The sequence below is a fragment of the Culex pipiens genome, chromosome 3 (genome assembly GCF_016801865.2).
Source record: "Culex pipiens pallens isolate TS chromosome 3, TS_CPP_V2, whole genome shotgun sequence".
NCBI lineage: Eukaryota > Metazoa > Arthropoda > Insecta > Diptera > Culicidae > Culex > Culex pipiens.
This window is the reverse complement of record NC_068939.1, coordinates 185,510,698-185,537,193: the sequence shown is the minus strand read 5'-3', so window position 1 is coordinate 185,537,193 and position 26,496 is coordinate 185,510,698. Positions and strand designations below refer to the sequence as shown.

The 26,496-nt window shown below is 35.3% G+C and overlaps 3 protein-coding genes across 7 annotated transcripts in view; 1 reads left to right on the top strand and 2 right to left on the bottom strand.

Moving 5' to 3' along the window:
• Nucleotides 1–4,502, bottom strand: part of LOC120426568 (probable 4-coumarate--CoA ligase 1) — a 33,186-nt gene extending 28,684 nt beyond the window's left edge. The window contains exon 1 of the mRNA XM_039591349.2: nt 4,182–4,502. Within this exon, the coding sequence (XP_039447283.1) occupies nt 4,182–4,418 (237 nt within the window). The 5' untranslated portion in view covers nt 4,419–4,502. The remainder of the gene's footprint in view (nt 1–4,181) is intronic.
• A 3,953-nt stretch (nt 4,503–8,455) lies between these two features.
• Nucleotides 8,456–26,496, bottom strand: part of LOC120426571 (REST corepressor) — a 30,531-nt gene continuing 12,490 nt past the window's right edge. Inside the window, exons 1-10 of one of the 5 annotated variants that reach the window (XM_039591352.2) lie at nt 20,612–20,662; nt 19,295–19,747; nt 19,172–19,225; nt 17,990–18,124; nt 17,709–17,923; nt 17,473–17,634; nt 13,799–14,151; nt 13,079–13,538; nt 9,541–9,822; nt 8,456–9,413 (exon numbers count right to left, since the gene is read on the bottom strand). In XM_039591352.2, the coding sequence (XP_039447286.1) occupies nt 9,174–9,413; nt 9,541–9,822; nt 13,079–13,538; nt 13,799–14,151; nt 17,473–17,634; nt 17,709–17,923; nt 17,990–18,124; nt 19,172–19,225; nt 19,295–19,427 (2,034 nt within the window). In that variant the 5' untranslated portion in view covers nt 19,428–19,747; nt 20,612–20,662 and the 3' untranslated portion in view covers nt 8,456–9,173. The other 4 variants (XM_039591353.2, XM_039591354.2, XM_052709329.1 and 1 more) reach the window with 4 other exon arrangements.
• LOC120426562 (glutaredoxin-related protein 5, mitochondrial) lies at nt 24,771–25,416 on the top strand. Its single transcript, XM_039591334.2, has 2 exons — nt 24,771–25,115; nt 25,174–25,416. Exons 1-2 carry the CDS (start codon nt 24,845–24,847, stop codon nt 25,347–25,349), a joined length of 447 nt encoding a protein of 148 aa, XP_039447268.1. The 5' UTR covers nt 24,771–24,844; the 3' UTR covers nt 25,350–25,416.

Here is a 26,496-nt window from a genome sequence, read left to right as displayed (position 1 = left end):
TATTTCAAAGTTTTAGAAAATTTGTGGGGAATAGCGGAGAATTGGGTACTAAAGCCCTATGTCAATTTTTATGTACAACGGTAAAAAACACGATTAAAAACCATTTCTGATCACTTTTTTTTTCATTTTAATGCAAATTTTTTTTTAGACAAGACAACATTTTTTCGATGGATCAACTATGGTCCCCTTGGAACGAGCTGTCAAGTAGGAGCTTTTCTGTCAAGAAGGACCGCGAGGTTAATTTTTCAAAATTGATTTAAAAATCCATTTTAAACTTTTTGTGGTCGTACAAAGGGTCATTGTACTCAGAAAAATAAGCTTTATCGCTGTAAATGATAATATCAGTAATCTAAGCTTCATTTTAGGACCCAATTATATATTTTTATTAATTTAAAAAAAAATCTTTAAAAATCTATTAATTTAAATTATAACCAATTTAAAAAAAATTTATGCAAAAAAAAAAATATTATAGAATTATATATTTTTATTAATTTAAAAAAAAATCTTTAAAAATCTATTAATTTAAATTAAAACCAATTTAAAAAAATCTAAAGCAATATATAAATAATCTTTATTTTAACTATGAATTTCTACATTCACATATTTTTTCATTTCTTTAATTTGGTCCTAAAATTAAGCCTACATTAGAGATATTATTGTTCACAGCGATAAAGTTTATTTTTCTGAGTACAATAACCCTTTGGACGACCGCAAAGGATTTAAAATGGATTTTTAGTTCAACTTAAAAAAATAACATCACGGCCCTTCTTGACAGAAAAAGTCCTACTTGACAGCTCGTTCCAAAGGGACCATAGTTAATCCATCGAAAAAATGTTGTCTTGTAAATATTTTTTTTTTGCATAAAAAATTTAAAAAAGTGATCAGAAATTGTTTTTGGTCGTGTTTTTTTATCGTTATAAATTAAAATTTATATAGGGCTCTAGGACCTTATTTCTAAAAATTTAAAGAATAAAAAAAATTAAAGAAAAATCGCCGGGACCCGTGGTGTAGGGGTAAGCGTGGTTGCCTCTCACCCAGTCGGCCTGGGTTCGATCCCAGACAGTCCCGGTGGTATGTTTCGAGACGAAATTTGTCTGATCACGCCTTCCGTCGAATGGGTAAGTAAATGTTGGCCCAGTCTAACCTAGAGGTTAGGTCGTTAGCTCAGTCCAGGTGTAAGAGTCGTCTCAATGGGTCCTGTCTCGATGGAGTCACTGGTAGGCAGTTGGACTCATAATCCAAAGGTCGTCAGTACGAATCCCGGGGTGGATGGATGCTAAGGTGTGAAATGAGGTTTGCAATTGCCTCAACAATCAAGCCTTCGGACAATTAGTATCGAGTAGGAATCTCGCAATCGAGAACGCCAAGGCAATGATGTAGAGCGAATATTTTGATTTTTTTTTAAATTATAGATTTTAAACATTTTAAAAACAAAATAAATCATAAATTTTTCAAGTTCTAAACATTCTTTTTTGAATCCAAAAATGTATTTAAAAAATGCTTAAATTAAAGTTTTCTAGTCCGAAATTTACCAACACATTCACAACTTTGAGTGCCACAGAAGATGGTTTGTTTGCATCAGATCTGCTTTCCCTTTCTAGCGAAAGTTTATTTGTCATGTGACTCATAGCTGAAGGCATACCGCCCGATAGCAAACATATTTTGTAAAAATTCTAATGATTTTATATTTCAATGTTGAATAATAAGACTAAAAATAATAAAATTCCAAAAAATTCAAAAAAAATCTTTAAATAACGTCATGATTCGAATTCCCGGACGCTTCGAAACCCGGACACTTCAACTTGCTTTATCAATTATTTGGATATAAGTGCGCATTATGAATGTCAAAACTGTGTTATTTGATGAATTCTAACATCAACTTTCATTTAAAGATTGTTTGAACGCTGTAGTTAATGCCGAAACAATTAAATAAAATTAAATTATAAGTTTACCAAAAATGCGAAACATTTCAACGGAAATATTTCATAGGCGTCCGAAGCACCGGGAAGGCAAAGCAGAAATTAGTGGTTTTGATTTCTTTAAATTCTAGCCATTTTTTATATAAACTATCAATTGTTTTGATGTTAACAGCTTATTTGAGACCTAAAGAATGCCATTCACTAACATTTCAGTCCAAATTTGTGCTATTCATAAGTAAAATCGAGTGTCCGGAATTCGAAGCAAAAGTGTCCGGATTTCGAATCAGCTCTTATCAGTGTCCGGGATTCGAAGCACAACAAGTCATTTTAATTTTCAAATTCTGATGAAAAATTGTTAGAAAAGACATATTTTGCATGCATTCCCTTAAAACTGACTATTTATACTATATCCTGATGATATTTCTACATTTCCAACTTATTACATGATTTTTTGCCAGCTATAACAAAAATAATATGGTACTAAGTGTCCGGATTTCGAATCATGACGTTATTAAAAATTGCAAAAAATTAAAAACTACAAGAATGTTAAAATAAAAAAAGGAAATTTTTTGAAAAAATCAAGAATTCTGTTAAATCTACAAATTCTCGACAATCTAAAAAAATATTTGAAATACAAACTTTAAATTACAAAAATAAAAATTGCAAAACAAAAAAATAAAAATCACAAAAATGTTTGAATCCAAAAGAAGATGAAATAAAAAAAATAAGAATTGTGTGAATTCTACAAATTCTCGACAATCTTAAAAAAAATAAAATGCAAAAAAGCCTAAAAAATGATTTTTTTTGTTGAAAAATAAAAATTTTAGGAAAATTCAGAATTTCAAAAATAAACCAACTTCATAAAGCCTAACACTATAAAAAATAAAAAAAATCTGCATTTGTTATTTTTTTTCAAGTTATGTCCAATCTGAGAAATTCATAAATAAAAAAATACAACAAAATTAACTTACTGAAAATTCTAAAATCTTAAAAAACTATATAATAAAAAGTCTAAGCTTCTGGAAATTCGACAAATTTCACAAAATTCTCGAAAATAAAATAAAAATTTAAAACGGATGGGGGAACTGGTCGTTACATTATGTTGGAGCCCACGTGGACGTGGTTTATGTACGAGCCCTTTCCGAAGTCTTCGTTTCTAATAAACAAAATGACCACAAAAACGTAATGAAAAACACTTGAAATTCTTGGCTCGCTGCAGTCAAATACGATTTTAAAAATAAGAAAATTAAAAAAAAAACTTTATTTTCTACATGGTTTGATAATCTCAATTTTATTGAAGACTTTAAGATAACCAAGTGGACTGTTTTCCTTTTTTTGTGACACAATAAAACTAGTATTTTTGCGGCTTCAAAATTCGGAATAATTCACGATTAAACAGGTGAGAATATATAAATAATTTGACTTCAATTCACAACGACCAGAGCATACTGTTGCAATCACTAAGGGTTAGAGAATAGACAAATAGCCATGAATCAGTTGATAAAACATCAAAATTGTACAAAGTTTATTGACAACTAGCGCAATCTTTTGGCATGTCAAGCAAACAGAAACATCGAACTCAAATTTAACAGTAATTCTTGGCGTGATCACGCCTACTTGTCTCTGAACCATGTCTGCAGACCTTGATTACATTTCGCACTCGCTGTTTTTGTGGGCTGACACCTTTTTAATTTTTGGGAAGAAAGTCACAAAGTTCACTTTTTTAAGATACAATGTAAGCGAGAATCTAATTCCAGTTGGAAATCCATTTGTTCAGGACCTAATCTATGTGCTAGTTGCTCATTGCCTTCGATGTACACAAGGTATTCGATCGATCGCAATCTCAGCTGTGCTGCGAGTTTCTATAGATGGTCGTACAATGTAAACTGAACCGTTGAACGTGGTTGACGTTGGCAAATTGATTTCCACTTAAAAGTATCTTATGCAAATGGTGATCTCCCACCGCGTGACGGTACCGAACAATGGTCACCGGGCGCATCGTCATCTTCGTTTCCGATCCGTTCGAAAGTCACGATCAAAGTGCATTCGTCGTCGCCGTATTGATGTTTACAGCGGTTCAAAAAGGCAAAACAAGCGCGCCTTATCAATCGGTCTGCTGCTGACCAGCCTACTAGACCATGGTCAGGCAATTCAAAGTTCCCTCTAAAGTGGCTTATTTTCGGCTGTTTTTAAAAACTAGATAAGACTACGCGCGTAGATTGGTGATTAGTTGTGCTACCACCAATAACTGGGCCAACTCACTAGTGCCGGTTTGTCCGCGGCTTGGGCGATATCCGGCGAAAAGATGTACTCCGGAAGGGACACTTTCGGGATGTCCATCGGGCCGTAATGGGACTCGACCACGTTGCGTTCAAACTCGGCTGGGCGCGCATTACTACTGAAGGTCCTCCCACGCAGAACGCCACTTCTTGAGAGCGCGAACACCTTTCTATTTCCGGTTGCCGCGAGTGGCTTAAAAAGACGCAACAGGTTCAACATTTTAAATAAAAACACGATTAACGGAAGAGTTTCACACTTTCTAGTTCTGATCGATTAGGGCGCAACGGAACGACTGTGTCCTCTCCTGTGTTTTGCGCGCGCGTGTCGATTTGTTGTATACTATCTCGATGGAGGGAGTCGCCGCCAATAGGAGAGGAAAGGAGAGCGATTAAGCGGGGTACTCTCGCGCTATTTGTAAGAATTTCTTTATTGACCAATTTTGTTTTATTGATGAATGATTACATACCTGCTATTAATTTATTAATGTTGCATTACAGTCCAGACTCGAATATCAGAAGGTTTGTATGGGACTTCGGATAATCGAGTCATGAACAAAACAATGCTTTCGTATTTATTTTTTTATTTCCTTATGCTTTTCTTATCTTTTGAAGTTTTTGGATAATCAAGTGTGGACTGTATCTGCTTTTAAAGAAATTTTAGATTTTTAGGATTTTAAGAATATTTAGAATTCCTAATTTCTGTTTTTGCTGATTATTTTTTTAATTTTTTTTAATCTTTAAAAATTGAAAATTTCGATTTTTTAATATTTAAAGTTTAATTTTTTTATTTTTCAGTTTCAAAATTTGGAAAATTTTGAATTCTAGATTACTTTTTCAAAAAAATCTATGGGTTTCTAATGTATATATATTTCAAAAAAAGGTATGAATATATAATTTTTTATTTAAGAACCCGATGTTTTCTTGAATTTCTGCTTTTTTATATTTTGTAGTTTAAATTAAAATTGGAGAATATTTTTTTTAGTTTTTATTCTTTTTATAAGTTTAAATTATTTTTTTATTATAATGAATCCAGATTTTATTTTATTTTTTCTTTATTTGAACTTGAGAATTTTTAAATTTAATTTTTAAGAGTTTCTGAAAAACACGAGAGCAATTCTCTACGAAATCGATCTTTTTTATTTATTTTTTTTGTATTTTTTAATCCGGCTGAAATTTTTTTGGTGCTTGTGGTATGCCCAAAGAGGCCATTTTTCATCATTAGTTTTTTCCATATAATTTGCCATACAAATTTGGCAGCTGTCCATACCAAAATGATTTATGAAAAATCAAAAGCTGCATCTTTTGAAGGATTTTTTTTATCGATTTGGTGTCTTCGGCAAAGTTGTAGGTATGGATAAGGACTACACTAAAAAAATATGCACGGTAAAAAACATTTGGTGATTTTTAATTTCACGTTTTGTCTCTGAAACTTGATTTTTTCTGATGTGTTGTAGGGGACATCAAATGCCAATTTTCAGAAAATTACAGAATGGGCAAAAAATCTTTGACCGAGTTATGAATTTTTGAATCAATACTGATTTTTTTTTTCAAATCGAAATACTGGTTGCCAGGGATGGAATAATCGCAAAAAAATAAATTTCGCTTGCGAACTTTGTTCACCCGCGAAAGAGAGAGGAGGCGAATCACGCAAAAGAAAGTCGCTCCCGAAATTCTAAAAGAAAATCAATCTGCTGATGATTTTTTGTGAATTTCCCACTTGAAATTGTTGATTTCATTTTGTTTACACACGTTAGACGTGACGTTAGAATTGCAGGTGTAGTAGTGAAAAAGATGTGAAAAAGATGTTCGGCTGATCTTTCTAGATTCCTTTTACCGATCTTTCGTGCGCGAGAGAGGAGAGTCATGCTCCCTGCGGATTTTTTCTCTTGATGAACATCGAAAGATTTTCTTTTGATGATGATTATTCCATCGCTGCTACTCGCAAACAATTTTCAACTTCATTTGTCGATGTAAAATCGATTTTACAATCAAAAAGTACTTTTAGTGGAATTTTGATAAGCACTTCATCAAAATTCCACTTCAGTTTTTATTTATTGCAAATTCGACTTTACATCGACAAATCAAGTTGAAAATTTTTTGCGACCAGTATTTCGATTTTTCGAAAAAATCAATACTGATATCAAATATTCAATAATAATAAAATAATATTCAATAATAATAAAATAAAATAATAACAAAGTTTATAATTGAATTCACGAGAAACAGTTTTAACATCTGAATGAAAAAAGTGTTTTAAAAATGCATTTTACACCTGTCCAGTTGTTTTGCAATTATTAGTTTCCAAAATGCCTAAGTATTGACGACAGTTTTTGCGATACTGTACGTAAGGGTGGTCTAAATCCGGACTTTCTCGGGACTACCCCCTGAAATCAAAGATTGACCCACCACTAGGCTAAGTTCCAAATTTGAGCTCATTCTGACCATCTTGGTGTTTGTATGGGAAAAATCGCCAAAATGTATGGAGTAGAGGTGGGCAAAACCGTTCTTTTTTAGGAGCCGCTCTTTTTCGTTCGCTTTTTAAAAAGAGCCGCTCTTTTGAACGGTTCTTTCGCTCTTTTTCAAAATTTGGATGAAATGGGGTTTTTCAAGAATCGTGTGATTTTATAAGTTATTTCACATTGGATTTTTATAAATTAGGCCGTACCAAATATTTTCCGAAGTTAATTATGTTCCTCAATTCTGGCCAAAGTAGCAAAAAAAAATAACAAGCCATGGTATAAACATTTTAATGAAAAAAGAAAAATGTTTGTAACGGCCATATTTGATGAATAAAATAAATAAATCTGAAAACGAGAAGATGCCCTTGAAAACCATAGGTCTTGGTGGTCTCTATGTCAAGATTTCTATTCAAAACTAAAAATTCGAGCAATTGAATGGCATCCAAACTGAAATGTAGGATGCTGGAAAAATTGCTATTGATTTTAAAATTGCGTTTATTTCTGAAAGACTAATGCTAATATTATGTGAACTCTTCTCTACATTCTGATTTAATGGATAAGTTCTTTAAACGCTAACGTTTAATCGGACAAAATGATTATTTTTTCCCGAAATTTCTCAAATATTCAGTAGATTTTTGATAATATTTGAAAAATTATGCTATTTGAAATGCTCAAATTTGTATTCTGGTATTACTTTAATGTACAAGCAGTTGTACAATGAAAAGTTTACTTCATTTTCTTTAGAAAATGATTTATATACTTTTGGGAATAATTTTTATAAGCATTACAATTTTTTAAATAGCAATTTCAATTCTCAAAAACAAATTTAATACTATTTTTTTTTTTTTGAAATTCAATAATTTATATTTATAACAAAAATCATTCCATCTTGAGCCGGTTCTTTCAAAAGACCGGATTTTGAAAAAGAACCGCGGTTCTTTTTTTGTGAGCCATGGTTCGTTCAATCTTTTCAGTGAACCGGCTCTTTGAACGGTTCGCTCTTTTTTTGCCCACCTCTATTATGGAGAAAAGCAACTGTTTCAGTTTTTTACCCGTGGAGGACGCAATAGTCGTCCAATGTTTATCAGTTCTAAGATGTAGGATCTTCATTAAATTTGAACAACTTTCCAGAAGAAACCAGATTTTTAGGTTTTTTTTGTGGAAAGTTATTAGCTTCTGAAAATGACAGTTTTGCGCGACCGACTCAGGCAGGGAGGCAAGCGAGCAGGGATTTGGACCAAATTTTTCGGACCAAATTTTGAAAATATTTGGAACGGCCTCAATAAAAAAAATTGAAATTGAAAATTTTTTAACATAAAAATTTAGAAAATTCTCTTTAACATTCGCGAAGAATGCTCCTTGTCATAAGATACAGTACAGCGTCCTCAAACTGGTCTAAAATGCACAAATCACGTTGTATGTTTGACACTGTGCTTTCTCCGGGAATATTTTTGATTTTTTTTTTCAATTTCAACGCTATTATGTTGGTTAAAAATAAAATAAATTCAGTTCTAAATAAAGAAAAAGACGACTCTACCAGTTATTTTTTCAAAATGAGTGCCAAGCTTGATTTTTTGGAATGGCACGTAAAACAACATTGTAGAAGGTGCTTTATCAACAGCTCCCCGAGAGCCAGGAATTATTGACTTCTTTTTGCTGCTTCCTTCCTTCGCTTGCTGCGGACTTACGTGCGACATGGTAATTGCTGGTGTGATTACCACCACGGTTGGCGCATTTGACGTGCGACTTTGGCACAAGGATTTCTTTCAAATGAGCGTTGGATTTGAGTTTGGACTTGTTTAATACGGCTTTTTTATATTTTTTAAATTATGAATCTTAGATGTGCTGGGTGTTTGTTTGGGTGATTTTTCTTTCTCTATCGTTCTTTCAATCAACGGATTTTTGCTGCATTTCAGCATTCACTGTTTTTAAATACTATTTATCATTCCCCTAATGACGACGCGTCTATTGTTTGTAACGTGATTTTTGCAGCGTTTTTTCTATGTTCACTATTTTTTTACCTGCAATGTTAAGGGCGCATTGTAAGCTGAGTTTTGCAGCTAGAGGCGACTTTTGCAAAAACTTTCCTAGCTAAACATGATTTGAATTTTATAGTGATTACATTAGTATAAACGAAGAAAGACTGAAATCAGGCCCGTATTTGGTTGACGTGGGTCTATATTAAATAAGATATGCTTAATGTATGTATGATCAAATTTCACATGGACAAACACGACAACACGATTTTTTTTTGCGCATTTTCGTTAAATATATAATAGTCTTGTGTGTGTGTGTGCCTTGCCACAATAACCTATCTTTACCCAAAATGCTCGGTAGAGTGAAGACTACGGAGAACGTTTAAAATTAATACGAGTTTCTATACTGCTATTGGTCACCTCGCGGTCGTGACGGAACGGCCAACGGTGCATTGATAAAGCATAGAGTTAGAATAAAGTAAAAGACATCTTCTGTCCTAAATAAAACGAGAAATGACGAATAAATGGGGCAAAAAGAAGTTACTTGATGACGATCGTGCTGCTGCTGCTGCTTTCGGACAACTTCGCACTAGCGTCCGGAACCGGATCGTCCACCTCCATGGCCGTCCCATCGGCAGCGGGTGGAACAGTGGCGGCGGCAGCAGTACTTCCTGCACCCGTCGCTGATCCCGTGGGCAGGGCAGACGTCGACGCAGTTCCACCAACTTCTCCCGTTTCGGCGGCCTTTTTCCCATTCACCATCTCATCGTCGAGATCAATCTGGAAGATCGACACGATCAGTTAGTTTTGCGAGTCCTCGTCCCAGCTTGTTAGTGTTAGTGAGTTGTAAAGCCAGTTTCCTCAAACATTCTTCCCACGCACACACTCACGACTCCCTCGAAATTACCTCCATAATATCTTGCTCTCCCGGCTTCTTCCCCAACTCCAGCAGCCTCTCCCCGGCGATCGAGTTCGTGTCCGCTGCGCTCTCCAGCTCGCTCACACTCGTCGTCGAGTCGTCCTCCTTGCTGTTGTTATTGTTGGTGATGTTCAACTGCTCCTGCAGCAACAACTTTTGCTCCTCTTCGTAGTCCTTCAGGACGCTGTCCAGGTTGTACTTGCGCCGATAGTTGACGTAGAACGTGCGCAGCTGGGCTTCCGTTTTCGTGCCTATCGTGTCGGCAATCGCCTGGGGCACAACCCAATGAGTTACAGAGAAAAACGAGGACCTAACCAAACCCTGTTGCTCTATTGTTTGTTGGATTGAGCTCGAGTGGAATTGTGGGAACCTATTGCTAACCAAAATTTAATGTTAACTTCTTTCTTGTTGAAAACATTAACGAATTGACAACAAACGTGGCTTTGTACATTTGTGTGGTTGTAGGTACGGTATGTCCACGTATCCTTCCTTCCCTGTAAATTTTGTGATACGTGACCCGTTCACATAATCCTCTCTGCGGTTAATGCAACGCAGTAGGCTTGGCCGCTTTAATCAGGGTAATATAGCTCGGGAATGCTCGAATGGTAACAATCCTCAGAAATTTGTTGCAACGACACAATTTAAGTGAAAAAAGTTGATTTTTACCGTTATCGTCATCATGCCGTTTATGCGCGCGGCGCGTCGAAAACCCCAAAAAAAATTTTTTTATATGTTATGTGAAATTTTCAGAGGAATCCGATAAAAATATTATCAGATATAAGCTTCCGAGACCTTCAAAGCAGCATTTTATATCTTCATACGACCTTTTTCAAATGTCAGGATAGATTTTCGAAACTTCAAACTATTTTTCCTTAAAAGCAAATCTAATTACCTTTAATTTTTATCCAAGACAGCTAAAATCGGTTGAAGCCACCCTAATGGCTAAACAATAAAAAAATACGGGTCTAATTATTCCGGCCGAGGAACCCCGCATTTTTTTATGACTATACACAGCAAATTTTGGGTTGCCATTTCAGTAAAATAAATAACTAAATGCGATTCAGTAATCATCACATTTGCTGAAATTCGGTAATAAACAAAAACATTACTGAAAAATCAGTAACTGCATATCTGTCAAATTGAAATGTCACTTCTGACTTTTTGTTTGGATGCTGCCGAAAGAAAATCCTCTTTTAAATATGTTGTTTTTTTTTTTTTAATTTTGTATTATGATCTTTAGAAACAAAGGTAAGAAAAATGTTATTAAAAAAATGCCTCGATGCTAACCACCTGTTTTTTAGGTTTGGACGATTGATGAAATAAATGAATTAATAACAGTATTTTAATGACAACCAAAATCAAATTTTGATAACTGAAATACCAGCAATGATTGCTGAATCTTCAGCAAATGATCTGTCAAACTGCCACAAGAAAATTACTGAATTTTCAGTAAAATAATTTGACGATTCCTTCAACTGAAATTTCAGTTGTTTTGACAACCATTTTACTGAAATTTCAGTAAATCATCTGCCAAAGTGACAAATATCAGTTAACTGAGAATTCAGTAAAATCTAAATTACTGAATCGCTTACTGAAATTTCAGTAGATAAAAATTCAGTAAAACTAAATTTCAGCAAAAAAAAAAAACAAAAAATCGGTGAGTAAATTTTTTTTATTAAAATAAGAAGAAATGTAAGACGACCGGAGAATTTGGTACGGTATGTCCACGCACCCTTCCTCCCCTGTTGATTCTAGGAAATGTGATCCGTTTTCAGAATCCTCTCTGCGCTAAACGCAACGCAGTAGGGCTGGCTGCTTTAATTTGTTTAATGCATTTTCGGGTGTTCTCGTACGTACTGCAATTATTTATTGACAAGAAAAGTACTTGGGGCGTAATATAATCACAACACTTTCCAGCATGCTTTCGTCGCACTGGCTGCGTTTGTGTTAGATTATTGTGGAAAAAAAATGTGAGAGGTATTTTATTTAAATGCAAATATTTTTCTAAGTTTTGTCCCTCGACTCTTTCCGAGTTCTGCTGAATTTTTACTTTTAAAAATATTTTAAGTTCATTTTTTTCTAAACTTCTTATGTTTTAAATTTATTTTCTTTTTTTTTCGTTTGAATAAAACGTTTACAAAAATCAATTACAGATTTTAATCGTAATTTCTCGATCGAGTGCAATAATCATTATCCTAGTCTAAAAGTTTGACGATCTAGCAACCTTGTCTCAAGTATTGACTACTTATGTACTTTTTTGAAGCCCCGGATCTTATGTTTTTAGTTGGTAACTAAAATTAACTAAAATGTGTCGAAAGAGGCTTATTTTAAGGCTCAAACAAATAGTTTTTTTTTTCAAAAAAAAAAAATAAATAAATAAAAATGCTTTGTTCGAAAGTAGTTGCAGTGAGGATCCAATAAGAGACTAGGACGAAAATACTTACAGTCTTGGTGCCAGTTTTGATATTTTAGTTCTTGTTTCATCACCATTCTAACTTTTAAGGTGATATTCCATTGCAGGAATCTTTGTTTGCAAACTAGAAAAAAGCCTAATAACCTTTGACAGTTTCAGATGCAATTTTTCATCATCCATTTTCCATACATGTTTCCATGCAAATTTTAGGGGTGTTCATAAAACAATGTTAGGTAACTGTTCAAAAATCTATACCTTGAGAAGCAGTTTAAGGCAAGTTTAGTTAAAGAGAATTAAGGAAGAGCTGATTACACTCTTTTTTTACTGCAGTCTTTTAGAAGTTATGTCGAAAAAATGTGACAGCAGGGGTGGCATTGCATCTGGGGAGTGAGATTGGGCCAGATAAATTTAGTTTACAACGGTAACGGTATAAATAAACTTTTGATTTGTTATTTTTATAATTTTTGTGAGTTTAAAGAAATAATCAAATAATAATTATTTGAAAAAATATAATCTTTACAATTTTCAAAATGTCAAAATTTTGCTTCAGGTTTGAGTTCAAGTATCAATATGCTGTAAATTTTAGTATTTTCATTAAAACAAAAACAAAAATAAGTTGCAGAAAATATAATACAATTTCTAGTGCCCAAAACGTTTGAAAATAAATAAAATTAAATTAAAGCAAAAATAAAAAGAGAATATTGATCAACATTTGAAGCAGCTATCAAATCAAGTACCAGCCGTCTCCACTATTATTGGCTAAATATTGAGAAATAATCATTTTCTAGTATGGAGACGCATGGTGTTCTCATAAACTAACAGAAGTTAAAATATTTTTCATGACATCGCTGAAAATATAACGGTTACTTAAAATTTTAATATTCAGAAGTTTCACAATGAGCCGCATGGAATTTTTAAGTATTAGTTCTATAATTCGTATCGGATGGCATAAAATATAAGTAGGCTAATTACTTAACAAAAAGTTAAAAATGTTCAAAATACAAATCTACAACATGCAACCGGTTCGTCCCACAATTCCGAGAACAACTTTCCAACAAATCAACAGAACCGTCGACCAGGGAATCATCGCCAGAGGAGGACCACAAGTGTTACCTGAAAGTTCCGACCAAACTTCCGAACGCCCTGCACCGCCAACAGAAGCTCCTCATTGTTCCAGCGGGACGTGAAGCGCACCACCTGGACCTCCGCCGGGTGGATGACCGCGGACGTGTCTTCGATGGTGGCCTTCAGCTTGCTGACCGCCTGCTTGTTGAGCTGAATCTGACTCCACAGCGAAACAATTTCCCTATCCATCCCGGCCAGCAGATCGACGCTGAGGTTCGTCGTGTCCGGTGTCGAACCGACGCCCGTTCCGGTTCCGATCGCAGCGCCCGCGCCTCCTGCTCCGCTCTGGGCCGAATCGGCCAGCTTGACAATGTCGTCGTGATTTATGTACATCCCCCTCGGGGGCCTACGCTTGTGGCTGTCGCCGGATTTGCCGAGCAGGGCGGAATTGCGCGCGCGTTTGTTCATAAAGGTCGGACCGGATGTGGGACGCAACACGCCCGTTCGTCTAAAAAAAACCGGAAATGGTGTGTGGGAGAGAGAATGGGAAGAGACAAAGAGAGAAAAATTATTTCATTTTTTTTTTGTTTCGATTTGGGTGTGGACGAGACAAATTTGCTTTTTTTTGCGTGAGTGAAAAGTTTTAAAAATTCAAAACTGTGCAAAACGCGGTGCAAAAACTAAAGCATATTGATTTTTGATTTCTTTGAAACGAAAGTTTTGAATTTTGTTGTTCGATAGATTAAAAATGAAATAATTTTCCTCTACCTCCAGTGATGGTAGCAACTGCCGCACAGGTTCCCCTGGGGAGTGGCGTTCAGTTCGCTGCAGGTCACGCCGCACCCGGAACAATTGAGCGAGGTCGGGGCCGCCGACGACGGAACGCCATTGCCGTTGGTGACCGGACCACCGGCCTCGCCAGTCACTTCGCCCGAATCGACCCCAGCGGAATCAGCTTCAGCGGTTGCGGCCGCCGCCGACGCCGACGATGAAGGTTTGCCCGGCTCGCCCGAATCGGTGCCGTTTGTGGCGGCCAGGGCCGTGGCCGACGGACCACCACTGATGGCCGTGTGGGTCGTGCTGCTGGCCAACGAAACGGATGCAGCGAGCGCGGTTGCCGGCTGACCATGGGCGTGAATGTGTGTGTGTTGGTGGTGGGGGACGAATATGCAAAGGGAAGAAAGAAGTGGAAAAAAGTGCGTCAGACAGGGGCGCGCCAGGCTGCAATCGGAAATCGGACTCGACGAAACTGACGGCGGAAGCGGAACACGGACACGAACGTCAGGCGGAACCCCGGAAGTAAATAATAAAAAAGCAAAACTCTACTATTTCAACAAAAATGAAAACGATCTACCGAAGCTAACTACGGAATTTGAACTTGTACCTACCCATTGAGTTCCGATCTAATTTCTCTTTTTTACTAGTGAGCGAACTTTGCAACAACCTTTTTCAGAAGCAACAGCCGATTTGCCCTCAATTAAATCATTTATTTTTAATTTGATAATTCAATAATTTTCAACTGTAAAATAAAAGAAACTGTTCAACCTAACTAAGGGCTTCTCCACTGCTAGGGGCAAAGACGAAAGCAACTTTCTTTTAAAAAATATATCTAAAATCCTTAAAAAAATACCATTTTAAGCTTAGACTTTCGAAATAAAGAATTTGTAATTTTGAGAGTATTTTAAATTTTAGAACCAACATTTTCAGAATTAAAAAAAAAATTAAATTAAAAGTGTAAAACTTAAAACCAATGCAATTTAAAAAATCTGATTTTTTTTTGTGGAATTTCAGAAAATTGAGAGATTGGAAAAAGAATTTTATGAAAAAGAATTTTAGTAATTTCAAGAATTATAAGAACTTCAGGAATTTGAAGAATTTCAAAACATCTAAAATCTGAAGATTTTTGAAAATTTTAGGAAATTTAAAATAACGAGAGTTTTTATAGGTTTAATTATTTTATTTTATTTCAAAAATATTAAAAAAAAAATTATTTTGACAATCTTAAATTCTGAAAATTTATAAATTTTAAGAATATTACAAAATAAATTATAAATTTTAAAAATATTACAAATATAAGATTTTTCAAGAATTTTTCGAAGAATGTTATTTTTTAAGAATTATAATTATAAATTAACAGTTTTTATTTCAAAAATAAAAAAAAATTGAGAGTTCCAAAAATATCTTAAATATTAAGATTATTAAGAGTTTTAAGTAATTCAAGAAGGTCCAATAAGCCAAATCTTATTTTTTTAGGTGTTTATTTCAATGCGGTTTCAAAAATTTTTATGTATGTAAGAATTAAAAGTTTTGTTTATTGGGTCTTTAAAACACAAACTTCAGAATTTAAAAAAATATATATTTTTTTAATTTTTTTAAGAAATATATAAATTTGAAGAATTTTGGGAATTATATGATTTTTCGGTATTTGAGGAATTTTTTTTAAGAATTTTATATTTATGATATTTAACTTATTAAAATAAAACTAAGAATTTAAAAAAATAGAATTTTCGAATAAAGAAATTTTAAGAGTTTTAAGATACTTAACAATGTTTGGATTTTTAGAATTTCAATATTTTTATAAATTTTAAGGATTATTCATAGTTTCAAAAACATAAAGAAATTCATTAACTTTAAGATATTTAAGAGTGTTTGGATTTTTAAGAATTGTGATGATTTTAAGATTTCAAGAAATTTAAGAATAATGGAGTTTTTTGTTTGAAAAGGTCCAATAAACCAAATTTTCAGTTTTTGCTTTTTGGGTGATTTTTAATATCCCTGACTCAATTCGGTTTCAAAAACACCCAAAAGGCAAAAACTGGAAATTTGGTTTATTGGACCTTTTCAAAAAAAAACTCCAGAATTAAACCTTCAAAAAAAAATTTAAAATTAAAAAAAAATAAGAATTTAATGAATTGAAAATATCAAATTTTTTAAAATTATGAGCGTGTTCTGAATTTATACAAAATTTAGATTTTCAAAAATGTTAGACATTTTAAAAATTTGAAGACTTTTAATAGTTTTGAGAATTTGTTAATATCCGGGATTTCTAAGAGTTTAATAAATTCAAAAATTTAAATAAATTTCACAAATTTAAGAGTTTATAAAAGATGAATAACGAAAGAACATTTAAAAGTTAAGCTTAGATGATTTCAAAAACTTTACTCAAAAACAAAAAAAATAAATAAATGGAATTGTACAATATTAATAGTTTAAGCATTTTGGAATTTAATCATTCCAATACAGTAGTTGTTCGGTAACTGGGCTGAGAACGTGGCCCAGTCATCGAATGCTGTTCGCTAACTGGGCTGAACGAAAAATAACGAGGGGACTACCGATGCATAATATTTATTTGATGAAATATAAAAATAAAAGTTACTCAAATTTGTTTACAATGATTACTTTTCATATTTCTTTAATTGTGACTTGAAATTACATAAAAGTTTGAAAAAAGTTTTTTTATTTGTTGACCATGATTTGCATCCGTTAACCCCTCGGTGATTTCGGTTTATTTTGGTTTTTTGACGTTTGTCTGCTTTTTAACTGGGCTACGGCCCAGTTATCGAGCGCCCGGTTAAAAAGCAGCCCAGTTTAACAACGCCCAGTTACCGAACAACTACTGTAATAAAATTTTTAAATTCTTAAGTCCTACAAATACCTCAGACGTCTGCAGAATTAAAGAATCGGACAATGGAAAAAAATGGAAACATTTTCTTTAAGTTTAAGAAATTAAGAATTTAAATTTTTTATTCCTTATTTTATTTAACAAAAAAAAATGCGAGGGTAAAAATTCAGGCAGACACAAACTAAAATGTTCCATATTTTTTTAGTCGAGGATTAATATTTATTTTTAAATTCTTGAAAATTGCCAATTTTTTTTTCTTTTCTGTTCGAATGTTTTATTAAAAGGCAAAATTGTATATTAGGTGGTCCGAAAATCGGAGATTTTCAGGAATAAATTAAAACTCGGTACTCAATAACGGGGTCAAATTTGACTTGCCTTTAAGGAGTGGAGAAGCCCTTAAATAATGGTTTTTACTTGTTTAACAAAATAAGATGGCCAGTTCTAAAGTGATTGCTCAAAAACATGTATGTGTCATGAGATTCCTATGCAGATAGGATCTTTTTTTTTTAAATTATGCTAGAATTGACCATCTTAATAAAGGTTACAACCTAGCTATTTAGTTTTTTTTCGGATAGCGGACAAAAAATTTCAGCAAAATAAAATAAGGTGTCATCAATCGTGATTAAAGAAAAGACTCGGTAGACCAATTTTCCGTCTCAAACACACCACACTGTTCTGTCTCATTCACGCTTACACAGTAATAATCGTAACACTAGTTTCGTAATACTTGGAACCACTTATTTTCGGCGGGTTAGTCGAGCACAATGATCGAAGTAGGCGGAGTAGGAGGAGGTTGAGGATTAGGAGCAGCACTACTCACCTTGTCGTCGTCCGAGTCCTCGTTGCTGCCGTGGTCGCTGCCGTTCTCGGAGCTGTCGTTCTTTTTCATCTTCTCCTGCCGGTCCATCACGCTGGTCCGGCTGCGCGTCTTCTTCCACGAGTAGTAAAACTTGACCAGGCTGGCGATCGATTTGTCCGGAAGCTGACAATGAAAAAGGGGGTTTGGGTGTTACAGATGCTGGGATTGGGATCGAGCCAAGCAAGCAAAGGACCCACCATTTGTCGGATGCGGTGAAAGCTCTTGCCGTGGAACTGGAATGCCTGCTCGAACAGGACCTTATCCTCGACGGTCCACTCGTCGGGGAAGGGCGTAAAGTTGGCCAGATCGAGCACCGCCCGCTCCAGGTCGTGCTTGTGCCAGAACAGCATGCCCAGCGCCTGTTCGCCGTTGTATCCGTACTTTTCTTTGGCCACCGTGATGTACTCCTCCACTGGAGCAAAGAAAGAGGAAACAGTTAGTTTTTTGTGATTTTTAGCATTAATAGGGGGGGACTCACACTTGCTGTCTGGGATTTCCTTCGTGGGCGACCAAACCAGCAGGGCTCGGTCGTTCACCTGTTCGGGTTTGCGTTCCGGGGCCGGAACCATGTCGGGACAGACGGCCTGGTAGTCACGACCGACGCGAATTTTCTCTGCAGAAAATGAGAAAAAAATAATATCATTGCACCTCTGAAGAAATGTTTACTAAATTCGTAAATAAAACAAAACATTTTTTTTAAATATTATCCATTATAAGGAAGGTCACCAAACAGAAATTCGTATTCGCATAGAGATGGTAATCTTAACGGTTTGCAGACTGGATTTCGTCATGTCACGAAACAGAAAAGAAAAATTCTCACTCTAAAAAATGCATATCAAATCAAAAAGCGCAAAAAAATTGCAAGACTATAAAATGTTAAGTTTTTTTTTATTAATTTTAATATTTTGAATTTTCTTAGATTGTTGGGCATTTTTCTAAAATATTTATATTTAACATTTGTTCAATTTTTCCGTGCATCCGACGGAAGGCGTGTTCAGACAAATTTCGTATCAAAAAATGACACAGGGACCGTCTGGGATCACTGGTTCCAGTGTGCTTTGATCTTTGGAAAAAACGTGCGTTTCCCAAACACGGACGTAACTTCAAGTACCTAAAATGCATATTTTTTCCGCTAAAATCTTCCAAACACAGATGAGAACTTTAAGTGCCTAGAATGCATAATTTTTTGATAAAGTACCAAACGAATAATTCAATTTCTAGCTCCTCTCGATAATTATTAAACTGACATGAACTACGTTATTCAACGCCATTCCGATTATGTCCAAGGCATTGTTAAAAGCCCAGATTTTGACGTTTTTGATCTGCTCTAAAAATCTTAGTGACTAAAACTAAAACCCTATTCGTCCTCTAAAAAAATTAACAGTTTATGAAATATAAAACAAACGCACCGAAACAAAGCAAAGGATTACGTATGAAAATAACATCCAAAAAGTAGGTCACTCAAAGAGAAAACGGTAAAAGACGGAAAACTTTGCCAAATAAAAATAACCTTTATCGATCAAATGGAAATTTGATGAACATCATCATCGAAATGAATTAAAGAACGAAATCACAAACTCAAAGAAAGAAGCGCCCCCAGAAATAACGTTACGAAATCACAATAATGCCATCTCACAGTAGGCTGGCGGCCCTTCCTTACCTTCGTACTCGCTCTTTGCTTTGGTTGCTTTGGAGGAATTTCCGTTCTTTCGTGCTGCGAGGAAAAGGAAGGAAAACAGATTAAAATTTCTCAGACTGCTTGGATCGCAACACTTCAACTTACAATTTTCATCATCCGAGCTGGACTCGGTGACGCCTCCGGCGATGACCACCGTGGCCGAGTGACCGTTCGGGCTCGGTCCGCGACTCCGCCGGCCGTTGCGGACGTTTTCGACTGCTCGGTCGGCCAGCACCATTTTTGCCTTTTTCGACTCCAACGTGAGATCGCTGGGGAGAGCTTACGCGGAAGCTCTGCGTCGGGTGCGGTTGAAGGTTGGGATTACTCGCGGGAACCCGGAACCGGTTCCGCTGTGGCACTATTTTCGGAACGCGCTCAACCAGCCTCCTCGACACACAGAGCGCGCAGTGAGTGTGGTAAATATACGGGAGGCCAAAGTGTGCAATACAAACAGCTACGGCACTGTTGCCTAGCCGCACTTTTCCGACCACCGTACCGTGGCGTGCCGTTTACGCTGCCACAGTGCGAGTTTTGAGGAGATTTTGAAAATTGTGTTACCTGAAATCGGACAATTTAAATTTAAAATTGAGAAAATTTAATAGAAAGCTATTTGTATTGTAAGTTTAAAATAAAAACAAGAATAATAGCACAAGAGAAGCCGTGTAATATCGTTTTTCTTCTTTGAACTGAACTGAATAACTTCTCTCTTCAAACTATACAAAATATTTTAGAAAACTTGAAAAACTTCTTATTTATTTTATCTAACATACGTCAAGAATCTTCTCACTGGAAAATCACGGCTAAGCGAATTGTTTCATCAATGAAACTATTTCTTTCTTTGCTGAACTAAAACGGCCGTGTTACGTGTGTGACGAACTATTGAATGACAACTGATTCATGCTCTGAGAACGAAGGAGGTTCCCGCAGCAGGCGGAGGTAAAAATGCGGGTCTGTCAGTGTGGCCAGATTTATTATGAGGGAAAATCGGGAAGTATTTTTTTCATAGGTAGAACTAAATAAATTTTCACTAAGTGCACAAAACCAAGATTTTCGGCTACAAAGTTTTTCCTAAATAATTTTCGAAATAAATTTTCTTTCAATACAAAATTAATCACAACCTTCACTGGCAGCACTGCAACTACGGGTGTCGTAAGGAGTGTACAAAATGGTGTCGCCTAGCCCCAACTTTGGGCAACCGTACAAAAGTTGTAAATACAGAGAGCGAGAGCGAATTCGTTGCGGGATTTCACGCACTACTCACATCCAATTCTGGAATAACTAGACGATATCGAATAAAATCATTCGATCAGCGTTAATTACTGGCTTTTTTCGTGGAGGACATGCCCTAATCAAGTCTTAAAACAAGCACTAACGCCGCTGCCTACAACCGAATTTTGCTGAAGCCAAAGGACGAATGTTTACCCGCAGCAGCATCAGCGCAGCACGCCACCACACTGTTTGTCGTTTTGACAGCACGCAAAACAAAAACTGACAGCATGACGTTTACTTTTCTAGAAGAACACGATTTGTTAAATTACACTGGTTTAAAAAATTTCAACTTGTGCTGAACTTTTATGTACAAAACCATTTTGGACTAGATTTTGGACTTTTTTTTTATAAAACTGCTACGAACTAGATAAGAAGCAAAGAAGAAGAAACAAAAACATTTATTTCAAATATTTCATATATTTCAAATTTTGGAAAATTCATTATGTACGTACAGTCTAGACTCGATAATCCGAAGATTCGTTTCTCTTGAAGTTATTTAAAATCTAATGCGAGTTCATGACCCCATTTCAGCCAAATTTGAATGGTTGATTGCCTATTGCAAATGTATTTCCTCGATATTTCATCACGCCATTTTCCAAATCCTAAATCAATTTAGAATATGTACATAGTTCAGATGGTGGGTCTCGTGGCGCAGGGGTAGCGGCTTCGGCTGCCGATCCCGATGATGATATGAGACGCGGGTTCGATTCCCGCCTTATCCACTGAGCTTCTATCGGATGGTGAAGTAAAACGTCGGTCCCGTTTTCTCCTGTCTCGTCAGAGGCGCTGGAGCAGAAATCCCACGTTAGAGGAAGGCCATGCCCCGGGGGGCGTAGTGCCAAAAGTTTCGTTACATAGTTCAGAGGTTGCTCGACAATCTCAGAAAGGAAACGAAAAAAATATTCTTTTTCGATTAGGCAATTGCAAATCTAATTTAAAATTTTGACCCCCCTTCGGGGAACAAAAAACTTTATTGAAATTGGTAAAATCTTTTGTACTTTTTTTTAAATTTTGGTACCGCAGAGATGAAAAATTTCAAGGAATATAATATTTACCAAAATCACGCCACGATTCATTGATTTTTTTTGAAAATTTTTGATACTAGCATAGCTCAATATCGGAATGCTCTCTGGGGATTCCTATCGAGATAGAACAAAAGAGCACACCGTAATCGAGTTGTAACTGGGTCCAGAACTTTAGCTTTAATTTGTGATATTATTGTTCACAACGCTGCCCATAATTCTGGAGCAACATTTAAAAGGGGCGGTACGACATTGCTCTTACGGCCTCTCATTACACGCGTTTAAATGGGACGAAAGGCCGTAAGAGCAATGTCGTTCCACCCCATTTCAATGTTGCTCCAGAATTGAAAATTCCGCTATTATGCCAAATCAAGTATTCCGAGAAAAATGCGTTTTAGTTTTTGTCACCAAATTTCATCACGGAAATTTCACATAAAAGTGGCATATTAGTCGTTTGGTTTTTCGAATCGGCAGCCAAATCTAAACACTATTTTAATGAATTTCAAGTTTCAGAAGATGCGTTGGAACATCCTCTACTACCTGGTGCTAATATCTCGTTTTTGCCAAAAGTGGATATTAGCCGTTTCATTCAATGGTGGGCAGAACGATTAAGCGTATAGTGACTTTTTGTACAACTGCAAAGGATTTAAAATTGATTTTTAAATTAATTTAAAAAAATTAGCCTCGCGACCCTTTTTGACAGAAAAGGTCCTACTTGACATCTCGTTCCGAGGGTACAACAGTTAATCCGACGTCGTCGTCGGTTAATCCAAAAATGTTGTCCTGTAAATTTTTTTGACATTAGAATAAAAAATAGTGATCATAAATGGTTTTTAATCGCGTTTTTACCGTTATACTTTAGGACCCAATTATGTATAAAGCACTTTGAAATACTTTCGCCTAACTTTTTCTAGGCTTAACATTTATTTTTTATTTTTAAATTGTTTGCTGATGCGATCCATATTTTTCAAAATTGACACACTTTGTCACTATGCTAATAACAATTAGCCTGATCATTTATGTAATGAAATAAGCAATCCAACCTCAATTTCAGCACCCAATTTACATTTTTTCGTCTAAAGAAAAAAAAAATCATCAGTGGATTTTAAGCATGTTCCGAGCCGGTACTTGTTTACACTGGACCTATTGTGTGGCTGGTGGCATCCAGAATCATCAAAATGAAAAACAAAAGTCAAATTCACTTCGATTTCAGTTAAACACAGTGCGTGTAAACTTTACACAGATTTTCTGTAAAATTCCCGTGTTCGTGTTTGAACAGTAAACTGTGGCGTAAACTCAGTTGAGTGTGTAGTGTGTAGAGTTCGGCAAACGTCATTTTTGTTTCTCTCTTCAAAACGTCATCGCACCGCAAGGGAGAGACACCGCGAGTCCTATCAAATCGACGCCAACATTTCAAAAAGCATCATGTACAAACCATGCGTTTTGAGAAAAACGCATTTGAATGTTGAGCATCCATTTTTAATTCCCATTTTAATATAAAAGCAAAATAAGATGTTCTAATGATAAAAAACGATGAAAAACGTTACTTTTATTGATACTTGATCATCCATATTCAATAAAACATCAGCTCCGTAATTTTATTTGAGAAAAACAAACATAATTTCTTTTGAAATCACCAACGTCTATATCACCCTGCTGTCATTGAAGGGGACGCTTTGTTATGATTCGTTTTTCTTCGCCGAATGTACATGGCGCTTTGTTCATGTTGCTTTTTTTTTCGTCACGAGGTTCATGTAGTCTTTTGTTTGACAGGTTGACAGGGCTATATAAACAGGGACTGCTGATGGCAGAGATTTTGTTTATGTTATTGCGCATTTTGCACTTTACTAGAGTGTTGCGCAATTATTTTCATCACAGTATTTTTTCATCACAGTGATTTTTCTTCGCAGTGATGACGAAGATATCCGTTGCTATGGCAGGCTGTTTATGTTTATTTATTTATTTTTGGAAATTCAGAAACTATTGGCTCGTCCAGCCCAGAGAAAGTTTTACGGACCGGCTAAGTGATTCAAGGGACGAAGGCTTGTTCCGGAATCGTGATCCCCGGTGTCGGGAGGCAGCCGTGTTGCGGAGGCTTTGACTTTTTGCCGGACGGATGGTGGACAACCAGCGGGCGTTGCTGGCTACGTTGCGGACTGGCGTCTTCAGTACCCGCTGATCCTGCGCTGCCGAGAGGGGCCCCTTCATGGCGATGAAGGCCAGTGGCCTGAGGGTTATCGTCCTCTACGGTCCTCGTATGGGGAGGCGACTGACAGCGGCGGAGGGAAACTGGCCGGGATTCACGCTACCGATCAATACGATCAATACGAGATGGACGAATGCTCGGAGTTTCGCCGATGGAGAGGGTAATTTGTTACCCTTCGCTACCCTGGAGCTTGTCCGATGTACCAATGCCATTTAATACATGTAATCTTTTCTAATAAAGTCTTTTAAAAAATATGTTTTTCGGTTCTAGCACCAACTGTTTTTACTGACAAATGTAAAAGCTTCTTTCATCTACGAAGTATTGGTTTCACTGGCGGTACCAGAGGGGGCCTGGTGGAGCCCGTGCCCCACCCTCCCCCCCCCCTCCTTCGACCGAAATTTGTTCTAGATTTGTCCGAGGGGTCATTCATATCAAAAAGTTTCCCATGCGTGTGCCCCCCATTCTGTCAGAGCCTGTTAACTGATTGGTTATAGCCAGAACTTTGTTAAATTTATAGCCAATTCATGGTACCTTTTACGCACTCAGCGAACACAGCTCGAGGTGGCCGATAGAATTATACCCTTGAGTTCATTAGAAAAAAAATAACCTGTCAAAAAAAAAACTCAAAAGTTCCAACTACGAGAATCGAGTCAGGAACCTTTAACAGACCATCTCAATGACTTACTGCCTCGGCTACCACAGCTTGGTGACTAGATTGTGGTCAGAAGTCGATGCATTGCACTTGTTCTGTGTTGCTGGTGTGATGGAAAATCAGTTTGCCAACTGTGATGAAAATTTTCCCGCAGCACTCTACTGAGGTGCAAAGTGCGCAAAGTTGACAGTTCTCAGTCCTGCAAAGCAGTGTGATGAAAAAATCTAGGCCTAGCACGATTGACACAAAACTCTATAAATTGCTGCAAGGCGCAATACTTTATTTAAAATCATGATTATACGGACTTTACTGAAGTAACTTTTGCTCATTTTTGGTGGAGAGGTAGCTTATTAGGAGTACTTTCAGAATATGCAATAACCCAGAAAGTGTCAAAATGTACATGATGCCTTTTGAAATGTTACCGTCGAAATCAAAACATTGCGTTAGATAATTCAGACTGGAAGTCGTTTTTTTCACTCAAATCCTCAAATTCTAACCACCGGCAAATGGCTCTCCTGGGCAGAATCGCTTCCGGCGTGCTGGCCGGCCAGTCCCGTCGCCAGTTCCTTCCGTTGACCCGCGCCTTCTGTGCGCCGACGGCACTCGAGCCGAAGGAAATTGACAAACTCGTCAAAAACAACAAGGTGGTGGTGTTTATGAAGGGCAATCCGGAAGCACCGCGGTGCGGGTTCAGCAACGCCGTCGTGCAGATCCTGCGGATGCACTCGGTCACCTACGACAGCCACGACGTGCTGTCCAGTGATGCGCTGCGACAGGGTGAGATGTTTTGTGCTTTTGTATGAGGATTTTAAAACATTTTTGAACTTTCCAACAGGTATCAAGGATTACTCCAACTGGCCCACGATTCCTCAGATTTTCATCAACGGCGAGTTTGTCGGCGGTTGCGACATCATGCTCCAGATGCACCAGAATGGCGAGCTGATTGACGAGCTGAAAAAGGTCGGCATCAAGTCGGCGCTGGCCGGAGAGCCGGAAGGGGACAAGAAGTAGATTTAGACTGCGAGCAATGACTTGTACTTTTTTTTTTTGTTGAATAAATGTTTGCTTTTAGATTAGATATTTAGGTTCATATTATCATCTTACAAACGTAACTGAGAGCATATTTTTGGTTGAAGAAAATTTCCCCAATTATTGACTTATTTTGGTTTTTTTTTATCGTTTTTAATGAGCTTCAAATGTTTCGAATTTCACAATTTAATGAAATTACGAAGTTGCATATTGTGATTATTGTTATAATATTTCTTATGTTTTTTTTTAACAAATAATGCTGACAATTTTAGGATAAATTTGAGTAAACAATTTAAGAGATTTTATGTTTAGATTATAATTTTGAAATATTAGTTTAAAATTTTATTATGTTTAAACTTTTTTCATCAAACTGATTTGTAATTGTTAAATTTTATTATAATTTTATAAATTTTAATTATTTCATGATTCAATAATTTCATAATTTAGGTGAATGAGAAAGTAATTTTTATTTTAATACTGTAATAAATTTATTATTTTATTTATTTTTTTTGCAATTTAATGTCTCGATTATTCATAACTTTATCTAATCTAATCTAATAATTTAATAAATTAATAATTGACCAATTAAATAATTTTTGATTTTATAATTTTATAATTTTGTAATTTTATAATTTTATAATTAAATAATTTATAATTTTATAATTTTATAATTTTAAAAGTTTATAATTTTATAATTTTATAATTTTATAATTTTATAATTTTATAATTTTATAATTTTACAATTTTATAATTTTAAAAGTTTATAATTTTATAATTTTATAATTTTATAATTTTATAATTTTATAATTTTATAATTTTATAATTTTACAATTTTGTAATTTTATAATTTTATAATTTTATAATTTTATAATTTTATAATTTTATAATTTTATAATTTTATAATTTTATAATTTTATAATTTTATAATTTTATAATTTTATAATTTTATAATTTTATAATTTTATAATTTTATAATTTTATAATTTTATAATTTTATAATTTTATAATTTTATAATTTTATAATTTTATAATTTTATAATTTTATAATTTTATAATTTTATAATTTTATAATTTCATAATTTTATAATTTTATAATTTTATACTTTTATTATTTTATAATTTTATGATT